The following is a 12,153-nucleotide window of genomic DNA, read 5'->3' as shown; positions in this document are numbered from 1 at the left end:
TTTCTAAGCCACTCAGCCTCAACACTTGCTTTATCTAAAGCAATAAGCTCAGACTCCATGGTTGAACGAGCTATCAAGGTTCGCTTAGAAGATTTCCAAGCGACTGCACCTCCACCAAGGGTGAAAATATAACCACTAGTGGACTTGATATAATGAGAATCAGATATCCAGTTTGCATCACAATAACCCTCTATCACAGGTGGAGTTTGTCTAAAACGTATGTCATCATTCATTGTTCCTCTCAAGTACTTGGCTTGTCTGTCTAACGCACTCCAATGTTCCTTGCTAGGACAATGAGTGTATATGCTTAACATGCTAACTGCATAAGTAATGTCAGGTCTAGTGCAATTCATCAAGCACATGAGACTACCAATAATTTGGGCATATTTAGACTGAAAGACACTATGTTGAATATTTTTATGAAGTTCACTAGTTGCCTCATAAGGTGTTAACACAGGCTTACTATCATAATAGTGAAACTTCTTCAAAAACTTCTCAACATAATGCTCTTGTGAAAGCGTATAGCCATCACTGTTTCTGATGATTTTGATTCCAAGAATCACATCAGCTTCTCCCAAATCCTTTATTTCAAATTGGGAGGATAAGAACATCTTAGTGTTTCTCACAACATCAAGGCTAGGACTTATGATTAATATGTCATCCACATAAAGACATATAATCACATATGTATTCACATCAAAAGATTTAAAGCAAATACATTTATCAGCATCATTTATGTGATATCCATTGGACATCATGACACTATCAAACTTTTTATGCCATTGTTTTGGCGCTTGTTTCAACCCATACAAAGACTTAACTAATTTGCATACATTTTGCTCATTCCCTGGTACTATAGTACCCTCAGGCTGCATCATATATATCTTCATCAAGATCACCATTCAAAAATGCAGTTTTTACATCCATTTGATGAATAAATAAATTATGAATAGCAGCTACAGCCATTAGAACTCTTATAGAAGAAATCCTAGTTCTTTGGAGCATAAGTATCAAAATAGTCAGTGCCTTTTTTCTGGGAGAATCCCTTGACTACTAGTCGAGCCTTGTATTTATTAATGGAACCATCTAGCTTCAGTTTCTTTTTAAAGATCCACTTGTAATGTATAGGTTTCGCCCCAGGAGGTAGATCAACTATCTCCCATGTGTGATTAGATATAATCGAATCTTGTTATGAGTTTATAGCATCTTTCCAAAAGGTGCATCTCTAGAACTGATTGCCTCATTATACTTCACAGGATCATCATCAACTAGAAACATGTAAAAGTCATCACCAAAATTGGTGAATTTTCTATCTCTTTTACTCTTTCGAATTTCTTGTTCAGAAATTTCAAGATCTGTTGATTGTTGTTCACTAGGAGCAATCAATCTCTCAATGCTAATTTTCAAAGGAAACATATTCTTAAAGAAATCAGCATTTTTACTCTCTATAATAGTGTTAGCATTGACAAGGGTATTATCAGATTTTGCTACTAAAAATCTATATGCAGCACTATTATGAGCATAACCAATGAACATACAATCAATAGTTCTAGGTCCCAATTTTCTTTTTTTAGGTTCGTTCACAAGAACTTTTGCAAGACACCCCCACATTTTGAAGTATTTCAGGTTAGGTACATGACCTTTCCATAATTCATATGGTGTCTTATTCCCTGTTTTCTTGTTGGGTATCTTATTATGTATATGGCAAGCAGATAGGATTGCTTCCCCTACAAGTTCAGGGAAGCTCCAGAACTTATAAGCATATCATTCATCATCTCTTTTAGTGTTCTATTTTTCCATTCTGCTACTCCATTATACTCAGGAGAGTATGGAAGAGTAGTCTCATGAGTAATGCCATTCTTGTCACAAAAGTCCTGGAAGGGTTAGACTCATATTCTCCACCACTGTCAGACCGAAGTCTTTTAATCTTACAGTTAAGCTAGTTCTCAACTTCAATTTTGTACTTGAAAAACATCTCACCTGCCTCATGCTTGTTTCTAAGTAAATATACCATGGTGTACCTAGAGAAGTCATCTATGAATATAATATAATAAAACTTCCCCCCTCTAGATATGGTACTTCTGAATTCACCCAAATCCGTATGAATAAGGGTAGTAATCCAGTTTTATCTCTAGAAATAGTTCTGTAAGGTTTCTTTGTGGCTTTCTCTCCATCGCTTGAAGTGTGAAATATCAGATTTTACAATTAATGTTTCTGTAAGGTTCCTTCATCTCACATTTATCATTAGAAAAATCTGAAATATCAGACAATAAACCACATGCTTTCATCATTTTCATATACTGAACATTTACATGTCGTAGTCTACCATGGCATATATTAAAAGAGTCAAGCAAGTAAGCAGAAGCAGATTTATTCTCATTAATAATAATGTTGTCAAGTACATTTAACATGAAAAGACCACTATTATTACAATAACCTTTCCCAACAAAACTCTCATTCTTACTTAGAAAGAACTTGTCGCTTTCAAAAGTCACCTTGACGCCAACTTTTCACAGTAAGGACAAAGAAATCAAATTCTGACGAATCTCAGGAACATGAAGAACATTACTAAGTGAAAGGGTTTTCCCTTAAGTTAACTTCAGAAGAATCTTGCATATTCCCTCAACAGGAACAGACCTTGAGTCACCCATATAGACCTTTCCATCTTTCACTAGTATGTAGTCTAAGAAGGCTTCAACATCACCATAGACGTGGCAGGTGGCACCAGAATCTAGTACCCAGTTCTTCTTCCCAGTGGCCATGAACACTTGTGACACTACAACAACAATTATATCATCTTCCTCAACTAAATTAGCATTGGGAGGATCATCAATGTCCTTCTTGTGCCTGCACTGAAAAGCCCTATGTCCAGGTTTACCACAAACATAACAATTTCCATTGCTAATACCACTCATTTTAAAAGAAGTGCCTTTGACATTGAAATTCTTATTTTTGTTATACTTCTGCTTTTTAGAGTTTTTGTTGGATTTGCTGGGATTACCTTCAATGATATTGGCTTTGGAATGGAATTCCTTAGACAACACCTCATCCCGAGTCTTGTTCTTTTCCTCTATGTGAATGTGAATGATCACATTCTCAAGAGTCATCTGCTTGCGCTTATGCTTCATACTATTCTTATAGTGTTTCCAAGACTTGGGGAGTTTCTCAATCAAACATCCAGCAACAAAGGTCTCGGGTAAAGCAATACCTTCAGTTTTCAAATCATTAACTAGCACATGAAAATCATGGATTTGAGATGTTACATCTCTATTTTCTCTCATCTGGAACTTTAGAAAAGTCTCAACAACATATTTTTGAGTACCAGCATCCTCTATTACGTATTTTTTGTTCAAACTCTCTCATATGTCATATGCATTCTTATTTGAACAATAAATATCAAAAATTTAATTGGACAAGGTACTAAAAATAGCATGACGACATACCTTATTCCCATTGAGCCAAGCAGCGTGATTTCTTTCGAAATCATTAGAACCCTCCACGGGTGCTGTATCAGTGAGATACTTTGCATAATTGAGTATATCGAGGGGGGAGAACACCCTTTCTCTCCATCGCTTGAAGTGTGAACCGTTGAAGGATTCAATCTTTGACACATTGGGTAAGTTGCGAGCATTAAGTAGAGGTGCAACATCTCTCATAGTTGAAGTAACCTCCATGACTCCTGAATTGGTTTCTTTGATCGGCGTGGTGTCTGCTGGTGTAGACATCTTGGTTCTTTCCTTAAGATTGTTGTATGCGAATAAAGAAAATAATAAAGAGACAAGGACAGAAGTAACATGTAATAATCAAGGCGCGGATTAGGCTGTCCTTAAGGAAAGATTTCTCCCCTTCCAATGGTGCAGAAAGGCAGCAGTGGCGTCTTCCTCACATGATTCAATGGTTAACAGTAATTTGACTTGCATTAGAACAAACTACTCTCTAGAACGGCAGTATAACTCTCTCTGGTGGCTATAGTAAGAAGAGAAGAAGAAGAAGGAAGTCTACGGGCTCAGTTTCTCTAATTTCAGGTGGTGTGAGTTTCCGTCTCTGGGATTCACGAGTCTATGGACACACAATCCCCTTTTATAGAGACCCTTTTATAGAGACTAGGTCGGTCACAGATATGAGAAGGACTCGTACTATAACTCTAAGTCGGTTTCCAAAAAGAGATAAGGAAGAGAAACCAACTAGATAGTAAGCCCAAACCCAAGCACGACCTGACATGACGCGACTTGTCTTGGGTGCATGTGCATGTGTGGCCTTGGGTGAGTCCTCCCTCCTAACACAAAATCATTTGTACCCTAAGGGCATGCCCTTATGGTAGAGGAATGTCTCTTATACCTCACTTGCTAGTGGTGGATACCCAATGTGGGACTATCTTCATTGCACTAAAGTGGAGAGAACACTCTTTGTTCATCTCCTCCACTTTGCACGCACACTAGTATTTAGAAATACACAAGAGATTCCAACAACCAGCACGTTGTACATCTAGGAATATAATTCCGGTTATCATTTTAATTTTGTATCCTCCTTTTGGATAGTTCAGTCTGTCCTCAGTTTGCTGGCCTTAGTCTCTGAAAGTGTATTATATCTATTCAGCATTGGTGAAGTACTTCCTCCGGTTACTTTTAACTTTGCCGGCGGTGCATCACTGGTTTTGGAGCCTCAAGATTACCTTATACAGTAGGGTTATGTTGTGAGTTATTCAACTTTCACCCTTACATTATTTTCAAGTCATACATGTAACATGCTGCTGAATTTAGCATTTAAAGCATTATAGTTCTGTCATACGGAAGCCTTAACTAAACTTTCGGAACTTTTTGTTACAGGATGGTGCTGCGTTATGGTGCCTCGGCTTTCAGAAAGTTTCTGGTCAGGGAATAACAATTTTGGGAGGTATGAACATTGGATTAAAGCGTTGTCTTTCTTCTATATTTAATTTTGCTCTAAACCTGGTAGAGCAATCTCGTATTAGATATTCATGGTGCAAAGGTGTATTCCTTGAATTTCATGCAATCTTTCAAATAATGAAAATATAGTTTTAGTGACAAAGTAAAATTTCTTGTATCTCTGTTAATTTTGTCTTCTGCATTGGTTATGTGCTAGTTGAAAACTCAGATGTTGCTATTTGCATCTCACAGTGCACTTTAACAGTATGATCCATGTGTTCAAATATATAATTACTGTGGCACATAGGAGAAGCTTCCTGAGCTATTCCAGTAACAGATGAATTGTCTTCGCTTTTCTTCCACAACTTGACTTCTCCCCATATGGGTTTTTGAGCCTTGAAAAATATTAAGGACGTAAGTATCTATCCCTGTCAAGATCACTACAGATAATTTAACTGACAAAAGCATGGTTGTTATCTATCTTTTCTGTGTTGTCGTTTGGGGTGATGGCGTGTAAAGGACGGAAGATGGTGTCTCCACTGAATCTCTGGGACACAGGTTAGAAAATGAGAACAAAAAAGAGAGTATGTCATCCATTTAGACATCCTCTCCGCATTTGCCAAGTAAAGTTGAAGTTTCTTTCTTTTCTTCCCAGAATCTATTGAAATTTCATCCACTTAGAATTTCCCATAATTTACCTTTGGTTTTTCACTTTTTCCTTGAAACTTCTACAATCCAGGTTTAAGATCTGTAAACGTCTCCTTGGCTTCTGGTAAAAATGAATTCATCAATGCTGGACAGCTGCTTCCTTGTACATATTTTCTGGGTGTTGATTTTTGTAATTTTGAATAACAACTTAGTGATCTCATTCCTTATTGGATGTATCCATTCATGAGAAAATCAATAAAGTCATTACAGTAGTGTTCTCAGGCCTTATTCTAGTTGCCCATGCTGCAAGTATATGAGCTGCTAGATTACATGATCATGGAGAAAATCTAAACAGAGACGAGTTCATAGCCTCTAGAAAACAAATGTTATGTAAGACAGGTTTCCAGTTCCATGGGGCTTCAGCTGCTCCTTCCTTGCAAGCTTCTACTGCCTCCTTGGCATCCCCTTCAAATATAGAGCTTCTCCATTGTTGTTGAACAGTAAACTCCACTGCTAGCAATTCAGCTTCAGCAGGAGTTTTAGCTTTTCTCTTTCTTGTACAGGCACCTAAAAATTTCCCATCATGGTCCCTGCATATCACAGCCATGGTAGCAATAGGATTATCCTTATGAAAGCTGTATCAAAATTGAGTGTTACCCATCCAGGAGGAGGGCAGACCGTAGAGTCCTGATATTCTTTACTGCAGTAGAAGCTTCTATAACACAATCAGGGTAGACTTCAGAGAAAGCCCAACGCCAGTCTTCACTTGTTCTGTGTACCTGTTGGAATATAGATTCTTGACAGGGCTGAATCTTTTCAAATTTACACTCATTTCTTGCCTTCCATATTGCATCCAGCATTGCAAGAAAATAAGAAGATTTCGATGGATTTTCTGCAGGCTTGGTTTCATCCAGTATCAGGCAGAAGGAGAACCAGTTTTCCTGACTGAAGTATGGATCCTCAGTTCTGAAATTTAGGGGGGGATCTGAACCACAATCCTCTAATCCAGTCACATTTAAAGAAAGTGTGGTAGATGTCCTCTGAGGTACTGTTGCAGAAACAGCACATGTGTGTAGAAAGTTGTATTCTGCTTTCTGTGTATAGGGCACGACCTGCTCCCAGGTATAGTGTGTATAGGGCGCAACCTGCTCCCAGGTATAGTGTGTGCCTAAGGCTTTCGAGATGTCCAGTAGTGACAGTGCGACATGCGCCCTTCTCTAGCCTAGCCAGGGCGCGACCTGCGGCCCGTGTTTCTCAAGCCCACCGAATTGTATTGTTTCCTATTTTGTAAACTCTATATAAACAATTGTAAGATCTTTAGAATTCAATCAAGTAAATATACACTGAATTGAATTGAATCCTCTGGTTCTACATGGTATCAGAGCCAAACCATTAAAATCCGCTGCATTGAATCCTTGAATTTTAAACCCCTCTCACAAAGTTTTTATTTTTTTATTTTTCTTCAAAACCCTAAATCGTTTTTTTACTGCAATGGCTGCACCTGACAACAATTCTTCAAGCATCATTCATCACCACTACACCCCCCAAGACAACTCAACGTTCCCAAAAACTGTTCCATTAGATGAGTCCAACTATACCATCTGGGCTCCTTTCATGTGGATGCGGATTGGAGCAAGGGGAAAGCTTGGGTATTTGACTGGCGCAAAGGTTGAACCGCTTATGAATTCGTCCGAATATGAAGTTTGGGCAACAGATAATGAAAAGGTAAAAAGCTGGCTTATTAATTCTATGGATATTTCTCTTATGAACCGTTATATTCGTCTTCCTACTGCAAAAGATATTTGGGAGGCTGTGGAGAAGACCTTCTATGATGACTCTGATGAAACTCGAATTTTTGAATTGAATACGAAGTGTTTTGAAGCGAAGCAGAATGGGAGACTTATTCCTTCCTATTACAACGAATTGGTGGCTATGTTCCAGGAAATTGATCAGAGGGTGACCTCCCAGAATAACAGTGTTGAAACTGTAGTCCATGAAACATCCACAATGTCCAGAATGCGTGTTCATATGTTTTTACGTGGCCTAGATCAGGAGTATGATCAGGTGCGTGGAGAGATTCTTCGGAAAGAACCTAAATTTTCCTTAGAACAAAGCTATGCTTACATTCGTAAGGTACAATCTGAGAAACAGGCTATGGGGCGCTCTGTATCAACTGAATCATCCTGTCTTGGCTGTTCATAGCAAGACAACTCCTCCAGTTTTCTCTGGTCCTCCACACCATCCTAAAGGTAAATCAAATCCTTGGGTAGATAAAAAATGCGGTGTTTGTGGAGACTTGGGTCATAGCAAGGAGAGATGTTATGAAGTGATTGGTTATCCTGATTGGTGGGACTTCTCGAAGAGGCCACGAAAGAATTTAAGCAAGGCCGCCATTGCTAATGTTGTGAATGGAGAGAATGCTTGGCTAGTGTCTTAATCGTATGAATGGTAAGGTTATTTGAATAATATATGGATAATTGATTCAGTGCATCGACCATATGACAAATGACCCTAACCTTGTGAAAAATCTTAGACCTTCACCTCGGACCCATTTGTTCTACTTGTTGATGGTACTCAACTCGGTTAGCGAGAGAAGGGTCTATTAAGTTATCTAACACCCTCACTCTTGAATCTGTCTTAGTTGTTCCATCCCTTGCTTATAACCTATTGTCTGTTTGTCAAATTATCCTCGCACTTGCATGTACTGTGACATTCTATCCATCTTTCTGTGTTTTTCAGGACATTCTGACTCGACAGATTCTTGGTTATGGTGTTAGAAAGGGGAAATTGTACTACCTAGACTTGACAGAAACTGGCGAGAAACAAAAGAATTTTCTAGGGCAAGCTAACCAGGTTAATAGGGTTGAGAATGCAAAAGAAGTTGTGTGGTTATGGCATCGTAGGTTAGGTCATCTATCTTTTAGTTACTTGAAGAGGTTGCAACCTCAATTATTTTCAGTTGTTAGTGAGTCTGAGTTTTATTGTGACATTTGTGAACTGGCCAAGAGCCACCGTATTTCTTATTCACTAAGTTTTAATAGATGTCCTGTTCCTTTTATGAAAATTCATTATGATGTTTGGGGTCCTGCCAAAGTTTCTTCATTTTCTGGAGCTAGATATTATGTGACTTTTATTGATGATTGCACTCGCATGACGTGGGTGTCGTTACTAAAAAACAAAAGTGATGTATATGGGATGTTTACTGATTTTTACAAAATGGTGGCGACGCAATATCAACAATCTATCAGGGTCTTTCAGTCTGATAATGGTGGAGAATTTGTGAATGGCCTCATGTCTAAATTTTGCAAAAGAATTAGAATTCATCATCAAACCTCCAATTCTGGTACCCCCCAACAAAATGGTTTAGCCGAACGGAAGAACAGGCAGTTGTTAGAGGTTGTTCGTGCTTCCCAATTTGGCATGAATGTATCTCGATCCTATTGGGGTGAAGCAGTGAAATCAGCAGCCTATGTTATCAACCGTACTCCCTCTCGGGTAATTGAGTTCCAGAATCCTTATCAGAAACTCCATACACTTTTGTCCATCCCATCTATGCCTAACTTGGAGCCTCGGGTGTTTGGATGTACAACTTATGTTCATATCCTACAACCGAAGCGAAGTAAACTTGATCCTCGTCGCGAAGAAGTGTATTTTTGTGGGTTATCTTTGAGTTTGAAGGGTATAGGTGTTATGATCCGATTAATGCCAAAATGTATATATCTCTTGATGTCTCATTCCATGAATCGGACCCATATTACTTTCGGGGAGTTTCCTAGTCTTCCGCCCGGGAGAGTGGGAACATCCATCACCGACCGATTTTCTAAACAATTAAAAAAAATGAATAACAACCATCACTTGGTTCAATTGTCTAAAAACCCAGGCTATGACGGGGGATACAACACATGTAAAAACCCTAAAACCCACATCACCACAGGATCAACTTAACAACAAAAAACTCCAAATTCCTCAACTATCACTTTATTAAAAACTTTCTTCCATCCCAATAAAATATCAAACAAACTTTACAAAACAGTTTCCAACATCGTATTCTCATGTCATATGCAAAAGGTAACCTACATTATTACAACCTTCCAAAAGATCAGACCTAATAAACTAAACTCCCGGACTGCTCCAGGCACGAATCCCAATCACACGCCGCGGTTCCACTGCCTTCCACCTATGTTCCCAAGAACACACCCACGTTGCCAAAACAAAGCAAACATGGGTCAGCAAATTGAATTTGCTGGTATGAGTAGACTAACCACATATAAACATTATCATACTTTAATTATCCAAACAATCACTTCATATATTCCCATACTTAATCATTCACAGCTTGGAAGACAGGTAGTTCCGTCATTTCAACCGGCATAGCTTCTTCCCAAGCAAGACTTCCATTTATTAACTCATTCAAATCACTTGTTTTAATATCTACATCATTGCATTAAAACTTACCGATATCCACTATATATAAGGGTAGGACCGCGTCCCTGCACAAAAATATTATTAAGTCCTACCCTCCTGCAAAAGAAAGTTAGCAATTTTATATACTATGTGTAGATATCCTATAGGTATTCCAATGCAAGCCCAAATACACTCGCATAATCAAATTAATTTATCTTATTAATTAATCAATTACTTTTCTTATACACATATTTCACAACCTATGTACCTTAGGTCATTCCCGCCACATTCAAGGAATACCCAACCTTACATTCCCGTACACTCAAGGAATACAACTAACCCATGCGCTTAATAATACCTTAGTTCCTCTCTAGGGTAGTCCAAACAATCTGGTCATTCATGGCACATTCAATGAATACCCGGGTCATTCATGACACATTCAATGAATACCCATAGATAACGCTAACGGGCCATTTATGGCACATTCAATAAATGCCCCACCTAACCTATGATATCAACAGTCATAAAACTTAATTCTAAAAATTTGAGACGTGGAGAGTTCTAAAAGAGGTGGTAAATTTATTTACGCATTATTGAACTTTATTTTATATATCATTTCAGAGAACGACGAAATATCTTGATTCACGTATTTTTTTGGTTTACGCGTTATTAATTTCATGGATGTCTAAGTGTCAACGTTGTATATCCTAAAATACTGCACAATCACATATTAGTTAATACACGTACACACGTATATATAGAAAGGTTTTAGCTTAAAGCCAAACATGCTAATAGTCCTAGACTTATCCTAATAGACCGAAGCATAATCCGAGTTAAAAGTCAACTCTGGTCAACGGTCAAAGTCAACTCTGGTCAAAGTCAACACGTCATTGTCAAAGTCAAACTGTCGTTTTCATGTTCGACAGGTTCATGGTCATAGCCATGGTTCATGGCTAAGGTCAAAGGTGCATGGCTCACGGGCTCATGGTTAAAGCCATGGTTCGGACCCAACTGGCCAAACCCAAACCTTAGAACCCGGAAATCTAAACATTGGAAAACCCAAATAGATCTATTTTAAGTCCAATGGACTGGCCCCAAACAATATTAGAAACGGGCCCAGAACTTATACTGAACAGGCCCAAAACACAACTGAGTTCGGCCCGAAAACTTTAAATTAAACTGGTCCACAAATAAGAGAAAACCGGCTCACCATTTCAAAAATTAGAACTGGCCCATAACAAGTTATCAACAAATAGGAAAAGGGCCCAAACAAAAATAGAAATGAACTGGCCCAACTAACAAAACCAAAATAGCCCAAAAACCAAAAACCGGCCCAAGCCCAAGCCCAACTAAGATGAACAGTTACTGTTCATCTTCTCTAGCTTCTCTCCTCCACCAAAAATCCGGCCACCACTAGCCTCCACCCATTCCAAACTTCATCACATCGGTTTTGATCCACATCACCAACCAAACAACATTAACAAAAACAAAACCCCCATACACTGACTCGATAACCCATCCTCCAAAACTAGATCTACAATTCGAACCGCCATTAATGGCTTTTCCCAAGCTCCAATCGACAGCCCCATATACATTCCAACATACAAACAAACATCAAATCCAAACCAAACAGTTCAAACGATTTTTAAAAACGCATAACCCCAAGTTCCAGTAAAACCCAAATCGCAGTAACGCCATTGACGATGGCTCAAGCTTTCTCCAAGCTTCACTGCCCTCACTCGACATCCCCACACACACAACCCAACAACCATTCAAGCCGACGAAATTAAAAACAAACAAAACGATTTCTGTGGCTGACGCCATTGTTGTCTGTCGAAGCTTCGACAAAGATTCGAAAGCCCAATATCAACCAACGAATTTCAACCAAATCCACAGTTCAACTAAAAGTATTGACACCAATATCAATGGGTCGACAGTATAGACACAGTATCCCAGTTCGACAGTTTAATCACAAATCCGAAATTTTACAAGGTTTAATAAAACAAATGGCACAAAGTCCAACACAACAGTATAATGAACAGTATCAATACACAGAAAACCATAAGTTCGGTGAAATAGCAAAATAGCTACTCACCTTTAGCGCGCTCCGATTATCCACCAGCTACCAGGAAAAACCTTCCTTTCCTTCTGTCAGTAAAACTCCCATTTTTTTTCAAAACCCTCGCTGTGTTTTTTCCCAAAACTCTACGTGCGA

General features: G+C 38.6%; 1 protein-coding gene across 1 annotated transcript; it reads right to left on the bottom strand.

Moving 5' to 3' along the window:
• Positions 1–5,746: 5,746 nt before the first annotated feature.
• On the bottom strand, positions 5,747–6,925 carry LOC147487106 (uncharacterized). The gene is made up of 2 exons (XM_086571559.1): positions 6,213–6,925; positions 5,747–6,124 (listed from the first exon to the last, which is right to left on the bottom strand). Exons 1-2 carry the CDS (start codon positions 6,392–6,394, stop codon positions 5,869–5,871), a joined length of 438 nt encoding a protein of 145 aa, XP_086427685.1. The 5' UTR covers positions 6,395–6,925; the 3' UTR covers positions 5,747–5,868.
• Positions 6,926–12,153: the final 5,228 nt, after the last annotated feature.

Source organism: Coptis chinensis, chromosome 7 (genome assembly GCF_015680905.1).
Source record: "Coptis chinensis isolate HL-2020 chromosome 7, ASM1568090v1, whole genome shotgun sequence".
Classification (NCBI taxonomy): Eukaryota; Viridiplantae; Streptophyta; class Magnoliopsida; order Ranunculales; family Ranunculaceae; genus Coptis; species Coptis chinensis.
The sequence above is the reverse complement of the archived record's forward strand: the minus strand, read 5'-3'. Positions and strand labels throughout refer to the sequence as shown.

Excerpts from the sequence above, each read along its gene's own strand:
- LOC147487106 (XM_086571559.1), bottom strand. The coding sequence starts at position 6,394 with ATGCTGGATGCAATATGGAAGGCAAGAAATGAGTGTAAATTTGAAAAG. Across the intron at positions 6,125-6,212 it reads AAGAATATCAGGACTCTACG|GGACCATGATGGGAAATTTT; the intron begins GTCTGCCCTCCT and ends TGTGATATGCAG.